This window comes from Meles meles, chromosome 1 (assembly GCF_922984935.1).
Source record: "Meles meles chromosome 1, mMelMel3.1 paternal haplotype, whole genome shotgun sequence".
Taxonomy (NCBI): Eukaryota; Metazoa; Chordata; class Mammalia; order Carnivora; family Mustelidae; genus Meles; species Meles meles.
In genome coordinates this window covers 9,208,962-9,225,004 of record NC_060066.1, presented here as the reverse complement: position 1 = coordinate 9,225,004, position 16,043 = coordinate 9,208,962, and the positions used below count along the sequence as shown (strand labels likewise).

Below are 16,043 nucleotides of genomic sequence, written 5' to 3'. Positions count from 1 at the left end.
TGGAAAGTCTAGATTCTTTTACTTCCATTTGGGAATGTCAGATTTGAATTAATCATAAGAGTTGTTTTCATGTGTTGTTCTTCAAGTGTGAAACAACTTAGCATGCAGTACCTAAAAGCACTTCGTCTAAAAATACTGTAATAATACTAGGTGACATTGTTCTTGTAGTTTAATCAGTGAGTTGAATGGTTAAGAAAATGTTTTTGAAAATTACAAAGCGTACTATAAATTGACATTGCTTCCAGGAAGCTAAAATTTTAAAAGGTTACTATGTTATAAGAATATTATGTTTGGATTACCTTCTACATTAATTTTATTATTTGGCAGATAATCCTCCTCCTGACATTTCTATGTGAGGGAGTTCAGTATTTCTAGTTCTTCTAATGTGTTTTAGCCATTTTTTTTATGACACACATTAGAGTTTCTTGCTTGTGAAATCCTTATCTGTTTTGAGTTGTTAATCTTAACTCCCTAAATTTCTCTTAACATTTGGATTATGTATAAATCAGATTTCAAGTGTGTTTCACTTTTTTTAGTTAGGAGAACATCTAATTTAGGTATTCTTTGTACTATATATCTTTGCTATTTGACTGTAGCATAGCTTTACTATTTGACTAACATTGTGTGGTAATTGTGTTCCCTCATTTGATTCTCTTTTTCCCTCCCCTCCTTCCTGAATTTGACTTTATCAATTGGAGTGGTATTTTTATTTGTAGCTTTATTCCTACTTCAGTGTTTGGCACATAGTGAATTAGAGACTCAGTGTTTATTTGGTTAAATGAAACGAGGAACTGTCAATTTTTAAATTTACGTATCGTAGAAATTTTATTATCCTATCAGTATAAACAAATGACTATTATTTAAAATACACAGTTTGAATAACTGTTGGGGCATGTTTTTAAAATACTCTGCCTTTTTGTTGGGGTTGGGGGGCACCAAGGTGGCTCAGTTGGTTATGCGTCAGACTCTTGATTTTGGCTTAAGTCATGATGCCAGGATTGTGAGATTGAGCCCTGCATCAGACTCTGTGCTCAGTTGGAATCTGTTTATAATTTTCTCTCTCCCTCTACCCCACACCTCTGCTTGTTTTCTCTCTCAAATAGATAAATCTTAAAAAAAAAAAAAAAAAAAAAAGTATTTTGCCTTTTTGATTAATGTGGCATTTATTTCTCAGAGTGAATTCCAGTGGTCTTTAGGACATTAATAATGTCTGGCCTGTTCAGTGGATTGTTACCTATCAATGAGTAGTTAAGAACTCCATCTGGTGGTTTAAGTGCAGGAGACCATAACTGTGTTAAGGAATTTCTCTTGTCATCTCATGGTTGACTTTCTTTATCAATACAGGTAAAGGTCTGGATATATCAAACTAGATGACAGATCAGAATGAGTTCAAATAATGTTTAATTGCTTTACTGTTAATATATTGAATATAATTTTTTTAATAGCTGCATGCCCATTATTTTTTTTCCTTCCAAGGATAGTGGAGCACCTGTATTATGAGTGTTAATAGATAATTTTGCTTTCCAGAAAGATTTTTGTTTTTAAGCATGGACCCCTTCAAAAATCTGATTAAAATTGGGATCTCCCACTTCAAGAGAATACTGGTTCGCAGCTACATGAAATATAGCATTTTGCATACAGCCCCAGGGCATTGTGATCTCTTGATGTAGTCAGAGAATCAGGACCTGCCCATGTAAAACACGTGAGCTAGTACAGCAATTCATCTGTAATGGTAATTCCCGCCTTAGATTTCTTATATTTTCTTTGTGTTTTGACAACACTCAAGAGTTGATACTATAGGGAACTAATGCAGTATATTCAGTGCATAACCAACCTCTTTGGTCAGTATTTGGTTCTCAGTGGGTTAGTGGATTTGGTCCAGAATCCATAGATATTGCCACTCTGAACAGTCTTTTACAAGTGGGAGATAACCAGTAACAGTGTTAAAATGCTGGTATTCTCACGTGAGGCAATAAAGCCTTATTAAGAGTTCAGAGAGGATGAAAATAATTTTTATTCTTGGTATTGAATTTGTTCTACTCAGTAATTATAGCCACAGTTTAACTTGACATTACAGGACTTTGACTACACTAATTCAGAAAGGACCCTGAGGAATCAGTTGACAGATCATGATGGTAGAGTTGCATGTATGAAAATTCCGTGAAATTTAGCAAAAGTCATTGTAAAATCTTGTAAAATCAATATTTCTGATTGCTGTTTTTTTTTCCATTAAGTCTAATAACCAGTTTTAGGGTGGATCATATTTCTTGTTAAGTTTGCTTGTTAAACTTGCTTGGAATCAAGTGTAAAAGACATTAACCGAGGCAGACGTAGAGCAATGAAGGCAATTCCTTGTTTTCCCCACAAGTGAGCGTCCGTTAAGGAACGCATGCGTTTCAGACGGGGATTATAGTAGGGAAGGTTGATAGTGAATATACTGTGATATTTTGCAGTAAGAGATGATAAGAGGTAAGAAAGCTCCATGCAGAATTCTCACACTGAGGAATCATATTTTCCATCTCTTTCTTTTGAACCCTTAAGAAATGCCAAGCACAGTGTTTCCTTTTCTTCTTATCCCTCATTGTTTTAACTGCAACCCGTCTTCCACTTCTCAGATCTTTTCCCAAATCAGTCATAATGTTTGGGACTCAGCCTAATCATAATCACTCTTCTTTACTCTAACAGTTTTTCATGATTTAGCTTTAAAAAGATGACAAAAATGGGGCGCCTGGGTGGCTCAGTTGGCTAAGCAACTGCCCTCGGCTTAGGTCATCATCCTGGAGTCCTGGGATCGACTCCTGGGATCGAGTCTTGAATCAGGCTTCCTGCTCTCGGGGAGTCTGCTTCACTACCTCTGACCCTCTCCCTTCTCATGCGCGTGCTCGCTCTCTCTCATTCTCTCTCTTTCTCAAATAAATAAAATCTTAAAAGAAAAGGTTGAAAGATGACAAAAAACCATTATCACTACATCTTCCAAATTCAGTAAGAAAAATTTTACATTCCATTCATACTCAGTTATAATAAAATATAAATTGTGCATCAAAATAATGCTGCTGTAGGGCAAGATAGAGAGGCATTTGTGAATACATTCATTCAATAGTATTGTCATTCACTGTGTGTTTCAAGGCATTGTTACTATGGACCATTTGCTAGAACAGGGAAATCCTTTCACTAAATCAGATTATATGTTAAGTTGCCATTTTGTGCATTTTACATGTAATAGCAAAGATTTTGATGTTAGGGTTTTGTTTTTTTCCCTGAGGTGTCAGTGAAGACCAAAGTAAGGGATTTCTTATTTGTAGAATGATAGGGCATTTCATCAGTTTGTTATTGCAAAGCCCTTCAGTTTGAACCTAGCTAATGAGTCCGGTCTGATGTCGCACTATTCTTTATTCACACTGCTGCCAATTCTGTAGTCTAGCCAAAGGGGATGGTTTCCTCGAACTGCCCCTCCAATCTTTGATCAAGAGTTTCTTAAGGACAGAAACCTCATTCTGCTTCTCTCTGAACCCTCATTATATGGCTGATTGCCTAACATTGGTTTTAAGTAAATGAACATTGATTGACTAACTAAAAGTGTGTACACTTTACCTTTTTTTGTACCTTGTTCATTAAGTCTAAATCCAAGAAGTCCCTAACCAAGATCAACATAGATAATGTCTCCCAGGAACATTCAGTGAATTCGCCAATTTTCTCTGAACTATTATTAATAGCATCTTTTGTAAAATTTTTGTATATACTTATCAGTGTATCATATATGATGTAATTACTTTGATATAGGCATTATCCCATTTCTCCTGTAGGCTTTTGTGCCAGTTGTTTTTGGCTGTGAGTACCCTACCATGTGTATTCTTGGACTGTGTTATCTATACCTTGGACGGTTACCAGGATCCAAGGAGATAAGGAATATGAAGAGCAGTTGACACTGAGTAAGGAAAGAACCTAGAGCTGAACTAACATACATGTAAATGTTCTGAATTTGTTCTTTCCTTATCTGACTTTAAGCTAAACTCCTTGAAGGTAGGTAGGAGTTAATTGTTTCCTTTTCTACAGCAACAGTACCTGGCAAGTGCCTTAGTCTTATTAGATGCCCAAATATATATGGAATAAATGAACAGAAACTTAGTCACTCTTGATAATGGTAATATTTATGGCACTTTTATTTAAGATTCAAAATTTGATTAGTAAATGTTGTAAGAAAAGAGATAATCTTGGGTATTTGTGTTACTTAATTCTTGGCCTTCATCTGAAGTTTACTTGTCATTCTCTAGATATTTATGTAAAGAGTATATAATATGCTATAAATTATCCTGAAGCAGTTCCCCAAAATACAATTTTTAGTCTGGTTGTTACGTCAGGGATCCTGACAGTGAACAGAATTTGAAATATTTTAGGAAAACTCTTAAGTCACTTAAAAATGCAACCCAGGGGGCGCCTGGGTGGCTCAGTGGATTGGGCCGCTGCTGCCTTCGGCTCGGGTCATGATCTCGGAGTCCTGGGATCGAGCCCCGCATCGGGCTCTCTGCTCCGCAGGGAGCCTGCTTCCTCCTCTCTCTCTGCCTGCCTCTCTGCCTACTTGTGATCTCTCTCTGTCAGATAAATAAATAAAATCTTTAAAAAAAAAAAAAATGCAACCCAGATTTAAATGATTTGAACTTATTTGGATTCTCTTTGCCAAATTCAGTCAAGTTATGGAAATAAAGTTGTGTTTAACTCTATTACTGTGGACCGTTCTTATTTGGAGAAATGTTTTAAATATGTGGAATTGTTTACATTTAGAATTGAAGGAACGTAGAGATTAAACCCGTAATGTTTGTTCAAAAATAAAAAGATGTGATAATAAACATGTGGAAATAGAAATTTGTCCATTTTTGTAACTGATAGAAAATCTTCTTACAGTGATGAAGTGGCCAGTGAATACTGGAAAATAAACTAAAGGGCATTCTTAACCTCTACGCTTCCCTCAGTGCTAGTGGCAGTTTTTATGTTTTGAGAACTGGAGGAGCAAAAACATACAATGAGAGTAACATTGCAGAAGACAGTCATTAAAGCATTGATTCTCAGTGGGTGTGGTTGGCATGTTTCCCTGGGGGAGTATGTTAATTCCCTGGGTTTTCTTGTGTTGTTTATGCTTTTTTTTTAACAAAATGTTTCTTCATCCATACCCATTTCCCCCAAAAAAGACTAAGAAGACTAAGCTCTAACTTAAGGTTATAACATTGACAGCCTTCTTAGTTCTGAAGATCTGTACAGATTGTCTTTAACATCACTTCTTGTTCAGGCCGAATAATTTGCAAGTGGCTGGTGTGTGTCTTGTCATTGGACTAGATGTTGGGGGATGCAAGGATAGACATGACTCTCTTGTTCCTTGAAGCTAACAGGCCAGGAAGTATGTTCTAAAATCATGTCCCTTAGATCTCTGCTAACAGGAGAAATGTTAAAAGTTTTATGATAAAAGGATCAGCTATTTCTTTTACTTCGGTAATAGTAAATGTTTTATCTCCACGTTGACAGGACCGAGAAACCTTTAAAGAAAACAATGTAGCTTGTTATCTAGTATTTTCCCAAACTATTTAACCACCAGACCCTTTTGTGGGTCATGGGTATTAACATTGCAAGGTCTATAAATGCTGTGCAGCACACAGTTTAGGAACCTGCACTGAAATCGTTATTGGCCAGGTGGGTGCAGTGAGAGCTGCTGGGGCAGAGAGCTGGGAGGTCTTTACACATGGGATTACACATTCCAAGCCTGGAATGAGTAGTAGAAATGGAATAGTCGGGGAGACTATAGTTTAGGGCTAGGTAGAAAACAGTGTACAAATGCACAAATGTTTGACAGAGCTTGGTGTTTTTGAGGAAGTCCCAAGTAGTTGAGTATCATTAAACCCAAGTGGGGAAAGAAGCTACACCAAAGAAGGACTCGGGGCCTTTGAAATGTTTAAGAAGCCTTGAATAGCATGATCGATGTGTAAAGCCTGTAGTAGTCGGTTCCCAAATTTCAGAGTTATGTTAAGATCTGTCATACTTTATAGTGAAAACCAGTTCTCTATAGGGGGAAGAAAAATACCTGATTTATAAAAAACTTGCAAAAATATGAAACTATTATGGCTGAATCATCTACCATGTGCTGCTATTGAATTCTTAAGGTTATTTAATGATACTTTTTAAAAATTTTTGAGTCATCTGTGAACATTTAATACGGTACATTAGGAACGATCTGGCAATTTTCCATGTTGAAAGTTTCAACTTAACTAATTTCTATTTTAGAATTTATCGTAGGAGAATCATCACACATAAAGACAGAACAATGTGATGTTATTTTTGTATTTTAGAATTTAAATTTTAACGGAGCTTTCCCTACTATCATTGATGTGCGTTATAAAATATCAGAAAGTACACAGAAATAGAAAAAAACAAAGTGGTTTTGCGCCATGAAGCGACAAATGGGCATGTTGGTATTTTTTGCTGACAAATTCGTTTTACATACTTATAATTCTACTGAACACAGTGCTGCTACTTTTTTACATTTTCCCATGTAAATTTTTTGTAAATACCACATTTAAAGACTATATAACATATCATTCAGAGGATATACCAATGTTTGTGTAGCTGTAGATAGTCTTCGGTTTTTCTAAGTATATTTTTAGATGGTTTCTACTTTCTTTGTTATTGTAAATATTTTGTATATATAGTTCCAGAATTGTAATGCTTGAGTCAAAAAGTAGGAGTATGTTTAAGGCTCCTGAAAGCATATTTTTGAATTACTTATCAAAACAGTGCAAGTGATTTATATTTCCACTGGGAGTGTATTGAAATATTTATTTCACCAGGTATGGAGACCAATCATTTAAAAAACAACAACAAAAATAGAAAAGCAAACTTTGTTGGTTCAGTAGTTTAAAAATCTAGACCCATATTATTCTGTTTATGGTTTTTATGGTAAGCAATACTTCAATTAAATTACCCTTTTTTTAAAAAAAATACTTTGTGTTAACAAATGTAAGAATTTTCTTTTGATATGAAGCTGCTTTTTATTTTGGAGGTATCCATCACGAATTGAAAAAATCGACTATGAGGAGGGCAAGATGTTGGTCCATTTTGAGCGTTGGAGTCACCGTTACGATGAATGGATTTACTGGGATAGCAATAGGTTGCGACCACTGGAGAGACCTGCATTAAGAAAAGAAGGGCTAAAAGATGAGGAAGATTTCTTTGTAAGTAGCAACTTTTCCATTTGGTAGCCATATAATGATACATTTCAAAAGGAATTCTGTTAAATATTACAAAAGCTTAATTTTATAAAGGAAATGCTTATTTATTATACATGGTATTGATCTCAAAAGTTGTTTAAAATAGGATTTTAAAGCTGGAGAAGAAGTTCTGGCTCGCTGGACAGACTGTCGCTATTATCCTGCCAAGATTGAAGCAATTAACAAAGAAGGTATGTAATTGAGGTGATCTGAGATTTACAGTGGGATTAATAGTAAAATTTAACTGGATTTCTAATTTTAATTAATGTGTGTAATTGTTATGTACGGTTGTTACTTCTCTGTTTCAGACTTGACTTTCCTTCTAAAATTCTTTTTTGGGAGTATTTTATTTATAATATATAGGATAACGTGACACCTGATCTACTGCCAAAATAAATTTTAAATTAGGAGCGGTAGATAGTTGGTTAAAATTGTGCAGCATTCAGTTCACAGGTTTACATTGTATGCATTTTATTTCTTACTCTCGTCATCTTTATTTCTGTTTCTGTTTGTTGGCCAAGTTATTTTTATGAGTGCCTCAACCAGAATGTGAGGGAAGGTTAAAGATAATAGGAAATTCAAATCAGGTTACCTTGGAAGTAAAATATAGTATAGTGTTTTCTGAGGAAGGAGTGTGAAAATTTATCAGTTTGAGGATTTCCTTTACTGGGTCTTTCCCCTGCCCGTTTTCTTTATTTCTACAAATAAAATTGAGATTGTTAAGCTTCCTAATAGCCTGTGTGGTATCTAATACTGATATTGAGCAAAAATTACTGAACTGATCAGAAATGTTGACAATAATACAGAAATCAAGTGTGTTATTGTGGCCAAAGGCGAATACTTCTGTTGGGACAGTAATGTATTGGAAAAACAAACAAACAAACAAACAGAACTTCTAGACTGATTAATTTGGAAAGGCTTGAGAATTAGTATTTAAATTAGTATTAGGAATATACTTAAATATTTTATTTTTTAAATTTCTTATTTAAAATTTCACTTTAAAAAGCTATAAAATAGTTTACAAGTATATTTTTCAAGTCAGTAATACATTAGTTTTCTATAATGATTATTTTTTAAACTTGACCACTCATTCATTCTTTTCACTGAAGAAACACATTCTTTGCAAGAGGAGCATTTAATCTAAGTAAGGTGATGCTTCCTTTAAACCTGAAGGACAGACGAGTCAGCTAGATAAAGAAGGAATGAAAGGCTTTTTCAGACAGGAGAAATGGTATATCGCAGAAGAGCAGAAGAGAGGCCTGTCACTTTTTACGAATTGCAAGACTTTGATGTGACTGGAGTGAAAGAGCCCTTTAAAGGGAATAGAATATCAGAAGAGGTGGGAGAGAGAAGCAAAGGTCTGTGTATGCAATGTCTTGTTACAGAATTTGAATTTTATTTGGAGATGATGGGCAAGAACTGTGGAAGGGATTTAGGCTGAGGAGATGTAAAGTAACAAACTTGAGAAAAAATGGGAGGTAGGAGGAGATAAAAGGGGAAAACATTTAAAGAGATAAAGAATGTTAGGTGTGGAAAAGTAAATCGTTGTTTAGCTTGAAATTATGATATAACTTTACAAAGGCCTGTTCCAATGTATTGTTTTAAGGAATTGAAATAACAAATATGGCTGTGATTTTACAACCTAACACTAGTCACCTTACTTCAGGAAGAGTTGAGGGGCATCTCCATTGTTAGGTTTGCAGGTCACTTGCTTCCATGCTTAAAGCTCCTTGGGAGTATAACATGTTACAAGTCTGTGTGTACATACACTTGCAGTGCCCTCCGAAGCAAAGCCCCCATATTTTATCCTATCCCATTTGTCTATGGGCGTAGAAAACAAAATTAAAGTTGTCTGGTGGAAGCACGAAGACACTTACTGCGGTCTCTGCCATTGCAGGAGGAGTTTAAGTAAGCCCTTAGTGAAATACTGACAGATGTACTTTCTTCTTAAAACGTCTCCATTGGAGCTATTTGTCTTGTGATTTCTTTATGCTCCACATGGTGGATGAACCTGCTTACCATGCCCATGCCGCCAAAGAAAAACAAGGCAAAGGATGCCTTCAAGAGGCCTTCTGTTCACTGTAGAAGCTGAACAAAATGAACAAAAATAGATATTTCGGTGTTTGAAATATGTCTTAGAGAAATTGAAGAGGAGGGACAGATCTGTAAACTGGAAGGCACAGGGAAGCGTTCATGTTATGGGTGGGATTTGAAGAGCTGGTCCTTGGAGAATAGGTTGGAGGGAGGAAAGGAGAAAGGCATTACAAGAGCAGAAACTGTGATCAACAGTGGGGAGGGATGAATGTCCGGTTGGCATAGTGTGGCGCCTGCTTTCCTCTGGAAGGCCATTATTGAAGAAGGAAGAGGACAGCTGCAGGAGTGATGGTAGTATAAGGTGTATGTATGGTTTGGTATTCTCAGTATTTTACCAGTGTTTTTATATCCTTGCTACTCGGTGGGTCAGTTTTTTTCCCGTAACTTGGGTCTAGATCTTTATATCTGTAATACTGTGAATTACGCTAATTATAGAAAAGATGAAATCCAGTGATGTTCAAATTGCAAAATTAAGGGAAAATCTTTATACATCTATATATGGCTTTGGTGCCAACTTCTAAGCCAATCACTTACTGTTTATACTTCTTTTGTAAAGATCTAGTATCTGTTTACTTAAAGTGGCTCTCATTTGTACAGAAATGATAGAAAATTATTGAAATTTCTTAAGTATAAAATCTGTGTAATTTATATGTTTTTGGTAGTACTGACTTTTGTTGACTTGAGAACATGGTCTCTGTAACCAAAAGTGAATATACTTTGTGATTGTCGTGAGAACACGGTCTCAAGCCCTAAAAGCAGAATGAGCGAGTGGGAAAGGGATGGGGATGTCGTTATGGCTGCTGCTGCTTAGCGGACTGCTGTGGACAGAGCCTTCGGCCTCCTTGGAATTCAGTGTTCTGATCTGCACAGCAACAGAGTCATCTAGATGGCCTGTATTTTCTAACTTAGAAGCTTGTGGATCTGATTCTTAATTGCTAAGTTCGTTAATACTGTGAACAGAATAATCTTTCCTTGAGTAAATGACTTTTTTTTTTTTTTTTTTGTCTATCGGTTCTTTCTCTCTAAAAGAAACTTTCAAAGACAGCAATAATTCCTCGGGATTTCTTTGTAAATAATGATTTTATTAGGGGAAAGGGAAAATAAACTTTAACCAACTTGAAGGACTTCTTAATGGGTGTGTGTGTGCAGTTACTGCAGTTACAGTGTATGTACTTCTGTCACGGCATTACTTGTTAGATTTCAAGTGTTGCTGTAAAAATTCAGTTGTATTTTCTAATGATTATGACTTGCTCCTGTTTCAGGAACATTCACAGTTCAGTTTTATGATGGAGTAATTCGTTGTTTAAAAAGAATGCACATTAAGGCCATGCCCGAGGATGCTAAGGGGCAGGTAAGGGTGTTCAGCATTCCTAGCTACCCAAAGGGATGTCTTCTTGAATGGTGACAATCAAAAAAAAAAAGTTTTTATATATATTTTTTAAAGTGAACTAATTGTAGGATTATGTGCTGATAGCCCCAAATAGCAGCAAGAAAAAGAAGCTTAGAATGTAAAATAAATTTATACACTTGATTTTTGCTTCTTTGGCTTTAGACCTGCTAAAGTTATAGGTCACTAGTTTCTGTTCCAGGTGAAATCCCAGCATCCACTAAGCTGGTGTTGTCCTATCGACCCAGCTGGATCGTGTAACCAGTCTATGGGAAGTGAGGTAAGTGCCTTTTCTTAATTTCATTTTGTTTTTCCTGGTATAGAGTATCATTTAGAAAGTTAATTTTTAATATAAAATTTTATATTGAGTTTCTTATCTCCTTCTTTCCTTTTATAAATCATAGTCATTAATCTTCTTTTAAAAGGCGCTTACCTGACACTCTAGGCTGTTTCAGGTAGGGCTTTCTGAGTCATGGGACGTAAGCAGTCTATTACATGCTTTGTCACTTCTCAAAGCAAGAAAGAACGGTAAGCATTTAAAGGAGAATCTGGGATGAAGTTAAAACCATGATTCCATTGGTTGAATATGTTTCCTGAAAGACTGGAAAGAAAAGGTGCCAGTAGAAATTTAAAAGATTTTCTTTTATGTTCTGCTGTTATTTGGGATTTTCAGCACCTGGACCTACAATTAATTTTTAAGAATTGAAAGTAATCTATAAAAATGTCTAATATGGATATATGCTACATATTTGTTCCATACTGTGCAGTGGAAAGTATCATTCTGAAATGTGTTGAAATCATCTGGTCAGCTCCAGCCAAATGTATACAAATGTATATCACCGCATTTAAAAAAATGATTCCTGATAAATTCTGAGAAGTATGATTGTTTTAAATCACCTGGTTTTCAAAAATTTAGTTTTGCGGTCATCAGCTAGCAGAATTTTCTTCCCCAGTTAATATGGAAATGCAATTTAAAATGGAATTGCTTTTGATCAGGAAATTGCTTTGTGTCTTCCTACCTGTACGTATAAATAAAATGTTCCTTTGAGCATTCAGTGGTGTGATTTCTTGGTTACTGTATAATAGAGAGATTGATTCAAACATTGGGAACTTAGTTTAATATACATCTTTAATTAAAATTCTCTCTCCTTTTTTTTTTTTTTTTGTGCTTTAAAACTTTTATTTTATTCTGTTTATTTAAATGTTGGTGAGATGGCACTAAGCCTAAAACTTCATTTTTTTCCAAAGTGGGATACCAAGCAAATTTTGGTAAAATTACAAGTCATAAAAATTTATGGGATGTCTTGGGTGTTTACTTTTAGTAAGTAGTTACATCCAAAATATAAACTACTGAAAGAAAATAGGGGTAACTCTGCATTTTTTTTTTGAGAGAGAGAGCTTGAGAGTTTGCACAGGTCAGGTTGGTGGGAGGGTGGAGAGTTGGGGGTTAGTGGTAGCGGACACAGGGCTCGATTTCACAGCCTGAGATCACTACCTGGGCTGAAATCAGGAGTCCGAAGCTTAACCGACTGAACCACTCAGGCACCCTGAGTAACACTATTAGTTCTTTTAATTTACCTTTTTTTTCATAACTTTTAATACTAGCACACTGAAATATTGGTAGAATTTTTTTTTTAAGATTTTATTTATTTATTTGACAGAGATTTCAAGTAGGCAGAGAGGCAGGCAGAGAGAGAGGAGGAAGCAGGCTCCCTGCTGAGCAGAGAACCCGATGCGGGGCTCGATCCCAGGGCCCTGGGATCATGACCTGAGCTGAAGGCAGAGGCTTTAACCCACTGAGCCACCCAGGCGCCCCTGGTAGAATTGTTTTTTATAAAATGGCCTCATTTTATAAGTGTCTTTTTCTTCCCAAAAAGTTTTTGACTTGTTTTCATGTAGGAAATATACTAAGTCAGGTGTTGTGTGGGCAGTGCTGAGAGAATCCAACTTTGCATGTATCTTAGAAATTTTGAGTACTTTGAGAATTCCTTTGTAAAGATACACAGTAAATTTCTTTCACTAAATTAGCAAAGGATAAATTGATGCAGTATGGAGATATATTCTTCTCTAAACTTTCTGTAGCTTTTTCTATCCTACTTTTTCTTTTTGCAAGTGTGCTGATGTAATACTCACTAATATTAAAGATTTGCTATTAAGGTCCTCTACTATTTATAAAAATTTTTTTGCATACATTATTGGGTTCTCATAGCAATTCCTTTGACACAGCTATGACTGATACTTCTATTTCACAGTTGAGGAATTTCAGAACTTAGAGAATTGAGTGACTGACTTAGAATTTCGTATAACTATAATGCAGAGTGATTCTGAACTCAGTCTGATTTCTTTATTGTGTCCTGCTCTGTTGTCTACAGGGAGCTTTGAAGCTGATCATTAGTTCTAATTCATGGAATGATCACACCAGTTATTTCTAATAGCGGATCTTACCTGTTTAAAAATAGAAGGGCAGTATAATGGGAGAATTCTTTAATGACATAACTGCAGTGGTTCCATGATTAACAAGTCATATGATCAGGAACTTTAAAAAAATTATCTGATTTTACTTTTAAGAGCTACAATATGAATCTCTCCCAGTTTTCTGTTCAGAAAAAAGGTGGGGGAAAAAAGAAAAGAGGTTGGGATGGAATTTACCCCTGGCATTTTTCAGCATTTCTCTAACAACTTAAAAATTTCCTCACAATGTGGAACAGAGAATTAAGCACTCTCTCTTCATAAGACCATACAGGTATGATCTCTCTGAATTTGGCACTTTGCTAGTCTGGCTATATTTTTGTTTCTTTTTCTGCTTTGTTGCTTACTGTCCATTTCATCGGCGAGGTGCTTTTTTTCTCTAATACTTAGTGTCAGTCTCAAGGCTCAATTTAGCTGTAGCCCTTTGACTTACTCAGACTGTTCTTGCCCCTTGTGCCTGTTCTCATACACTCTGATTGCCATGGCTTTGTCTAATGGTATTCCTCCTCCTGGCGGTGCCCATTGACTCCTTTCTGCCCTTGGCCTTGAAGATTCCTGCTGCAGTGCTCACCTCATCTGTTATGTTTCCCGAAGCCTTCTAGTAGCCTTTCTCTTAAGTCAAGATTAATCTTTTGTTTTCTTCCATGGTATTTTGTTTATTCCTCCACTGCCTCTTCTGTCACACTGTCTTGTAGTTAATTTTATTTGCCTTTCAGTTCCTTATAGGTAACAACAAAAAACGTGGCTCTAAGTATACCTGGGATTGGACAGTACTGGTTTATCTGGTTTGTTTTGTTTTGTTTTACAAATTAGAGACATAAACCTGTATTTCACAACTGTGGGTTTTTTTTTTCTTTTTTTTGAAGATTTTTATTTGAAAGTGAGTGAGAGAGAGATCATGAGCAGTGGGGGAGAGGTAGAGGGAGAAGCAAACTCCCTGTTGAGCAGGGAGCCAGATGCTGCGTTCCAGCCAGATCCTGGATCCCAGGATGTGGGGCTGGATCCCACTGAAGGCAAGCACTTAACCGACTGAGCCACCAAGACACCCCGTGTCTTAATTCACTTTCTTATAAGATATGTACTGGGGACACAGTTTAACTACTGAAAAAGCTTTATGCTGGTCATCTTCCAGGCAGGAGCAAAGGTGTTCCTTCCAGGCAGGAGCAGGGCCGATGCATTTTTGGGGTCTTTCAGGCAGCATCTCTTAGGAATTGTCTCATGAATGCTTAGCATGCTTCTTGGCACATGTAGCAAGGTATTCAATAGAAAATTGGGTGAATGAATGTTTTAGGTACAATCGCATAATAGTTTTAGCTCATTTTAATCATGGGGACATAACATAAGTGTTTATTTTTAATGGCTTATTGTCTTCATATATTTTCAAGACTGAGCAGCCATCAACCTGTATCACCTAATGATTGACTTTTGTTAATGAAACCTGTGAAGTAAATGCATTTGATGTTGTGAAGTAGTTTTTAGTTATATGGACTAAGAATTAAGTGTATTACCCATTTTGGTTGAATTTGAGTTAGTCTCTTTGAAGCTTAGTGGTCTCAGTGGAAGATTAACTGTAGAGATAGTATAAGTACTTGTTTTAAAAAAAATCTTTTTGATTGTGAAAATTAAAATGTTAGCACCACTTTTTTAAGTATCTTTTCATTTTTTACAACAAGCATTTTTAGTTAAAAATAAAATAGTAATAGTAAAAATTATTTAGCAACAAACTGAGAATATTAAACACAGGACGAGTAAGTATTCACATCTCAGAAGAATGGTGATCCACACAAATACTAGGAAGTTGAAGAGAGAGGGAAATTAGTCTGGAGCCTAACTGCATGTATTTTCCCTTGGTCAAATCAAATGGCTCTTTTCCTTTCACTGTAGTACTCAGCTGTTGTGATAAATTGGTGTGCAAATTTTCAAAGCTTTAAGAATGAATAAACTCATACCTTGAATTCTGTGAAGTTGACCATACTGTGAGTGGTACATTCTTCCTAATAAGGAAGAGTAAGTTGTTCAGTGGAAATACATTTCTTTTAATCTTTACAGAATTGCAATGAAAGCATTTTCTCTTCTTTTACGGTTTGTTGTATTCAAAAAAGAAGTGCAATTTGCCACTTGAATCTAAAGTGCTAAGAGCACCATGTAGTGTTACATAATTATTAAAGGGTTGCCTCTATTATTAGGTTTTATTTCTGTGAAATATGTCAAAGGAATATTTGTTGCTGAATATTTTCCAAGTTTATGTAAGGTTGTACAATCCAAGTAACCCATTAGATCATTAAATTTGATAATCACCATGTTGATTTATCTTATAAATTAATTAATTCAATTTTTATATTTGTGTGCGTGTGAGGGTAGCTTTGAAATGTGAGACATGTTTTTGTTCATTAATGTAATTAAATTTTGATTAATTTTTTAATACTTCACATGTTTTGTGTTTTTCCTTTGGAGGATTGGATAGCTCTAGTCAAGGCAGCTGCCGCAGCTGCAGCCAAGAATAAAACAGGGAGCAAGCCTCGCACCAGCGCCAACAGCAATAAAGAGAAAGAGAAAGATGAGAGGAAATGGTTTAAAGTACCTTCAAAGAAGGAAGAGACTTCAACTTCTATAGCTTCTGCAGAAGTTGAGAAGAAGGAAGATCTGCCCACATCTAGTGAAACATTTGGTACAAAATATGTTCTTACGTTCATTCTTCGTGGCAGGGTAAACTTGCTAGAGAGTAAGCCAGACCCTTTGGTTACCTGCAGTTTGAGGGTATGATGGAATGATTGGGCTCTTCCCTTGCATGAGGGAAGAAGTTAACTTCTGTAGCAGGTTGCAGAGCTGAAGATTACTGGTCT

At 35.8% G+C, this 16,043-nt stretch overlaps 1 protein-coding gene across 2 annotated transcripts in view; it reads left to right on the top strand.

The window, feature by feature from the left end:
* Positions 1-16,043, top strand: part of PHF20L1 (PHD finger protein 20 like 1) — a 74,516-nt gene that overhangs the window by 13,013 nt on the left and 45,460 nt on the right. Inside the window, exons 3-7 of one of the 2 annotated variants that reach the window (XM_045997497.1) lie at positions 7,043-7,214; positions 7,357-7,441; positions 10,607-10,695; positions 10,934-11,011; positions 15,655-15,868. In XM_045997497.1, coding sequence (XP_045853453.1) covers positions 7,043-7,214; positions 7,357-7,441; positions 10,607-10,695; positions 10,934-11,011; positions 15,655-15,868 — 638 coding nt within the window. The remainder of the gene's footprint in view (positions 1-7,042; positions 7,215-7,356; positions 7,442-10,606; positions 10,696-10,933; positions 11,012-15,654; positions 15,869-16,043) is intronic. The other variant, XM_045997492.1, reaches the window with a different exon arrangement.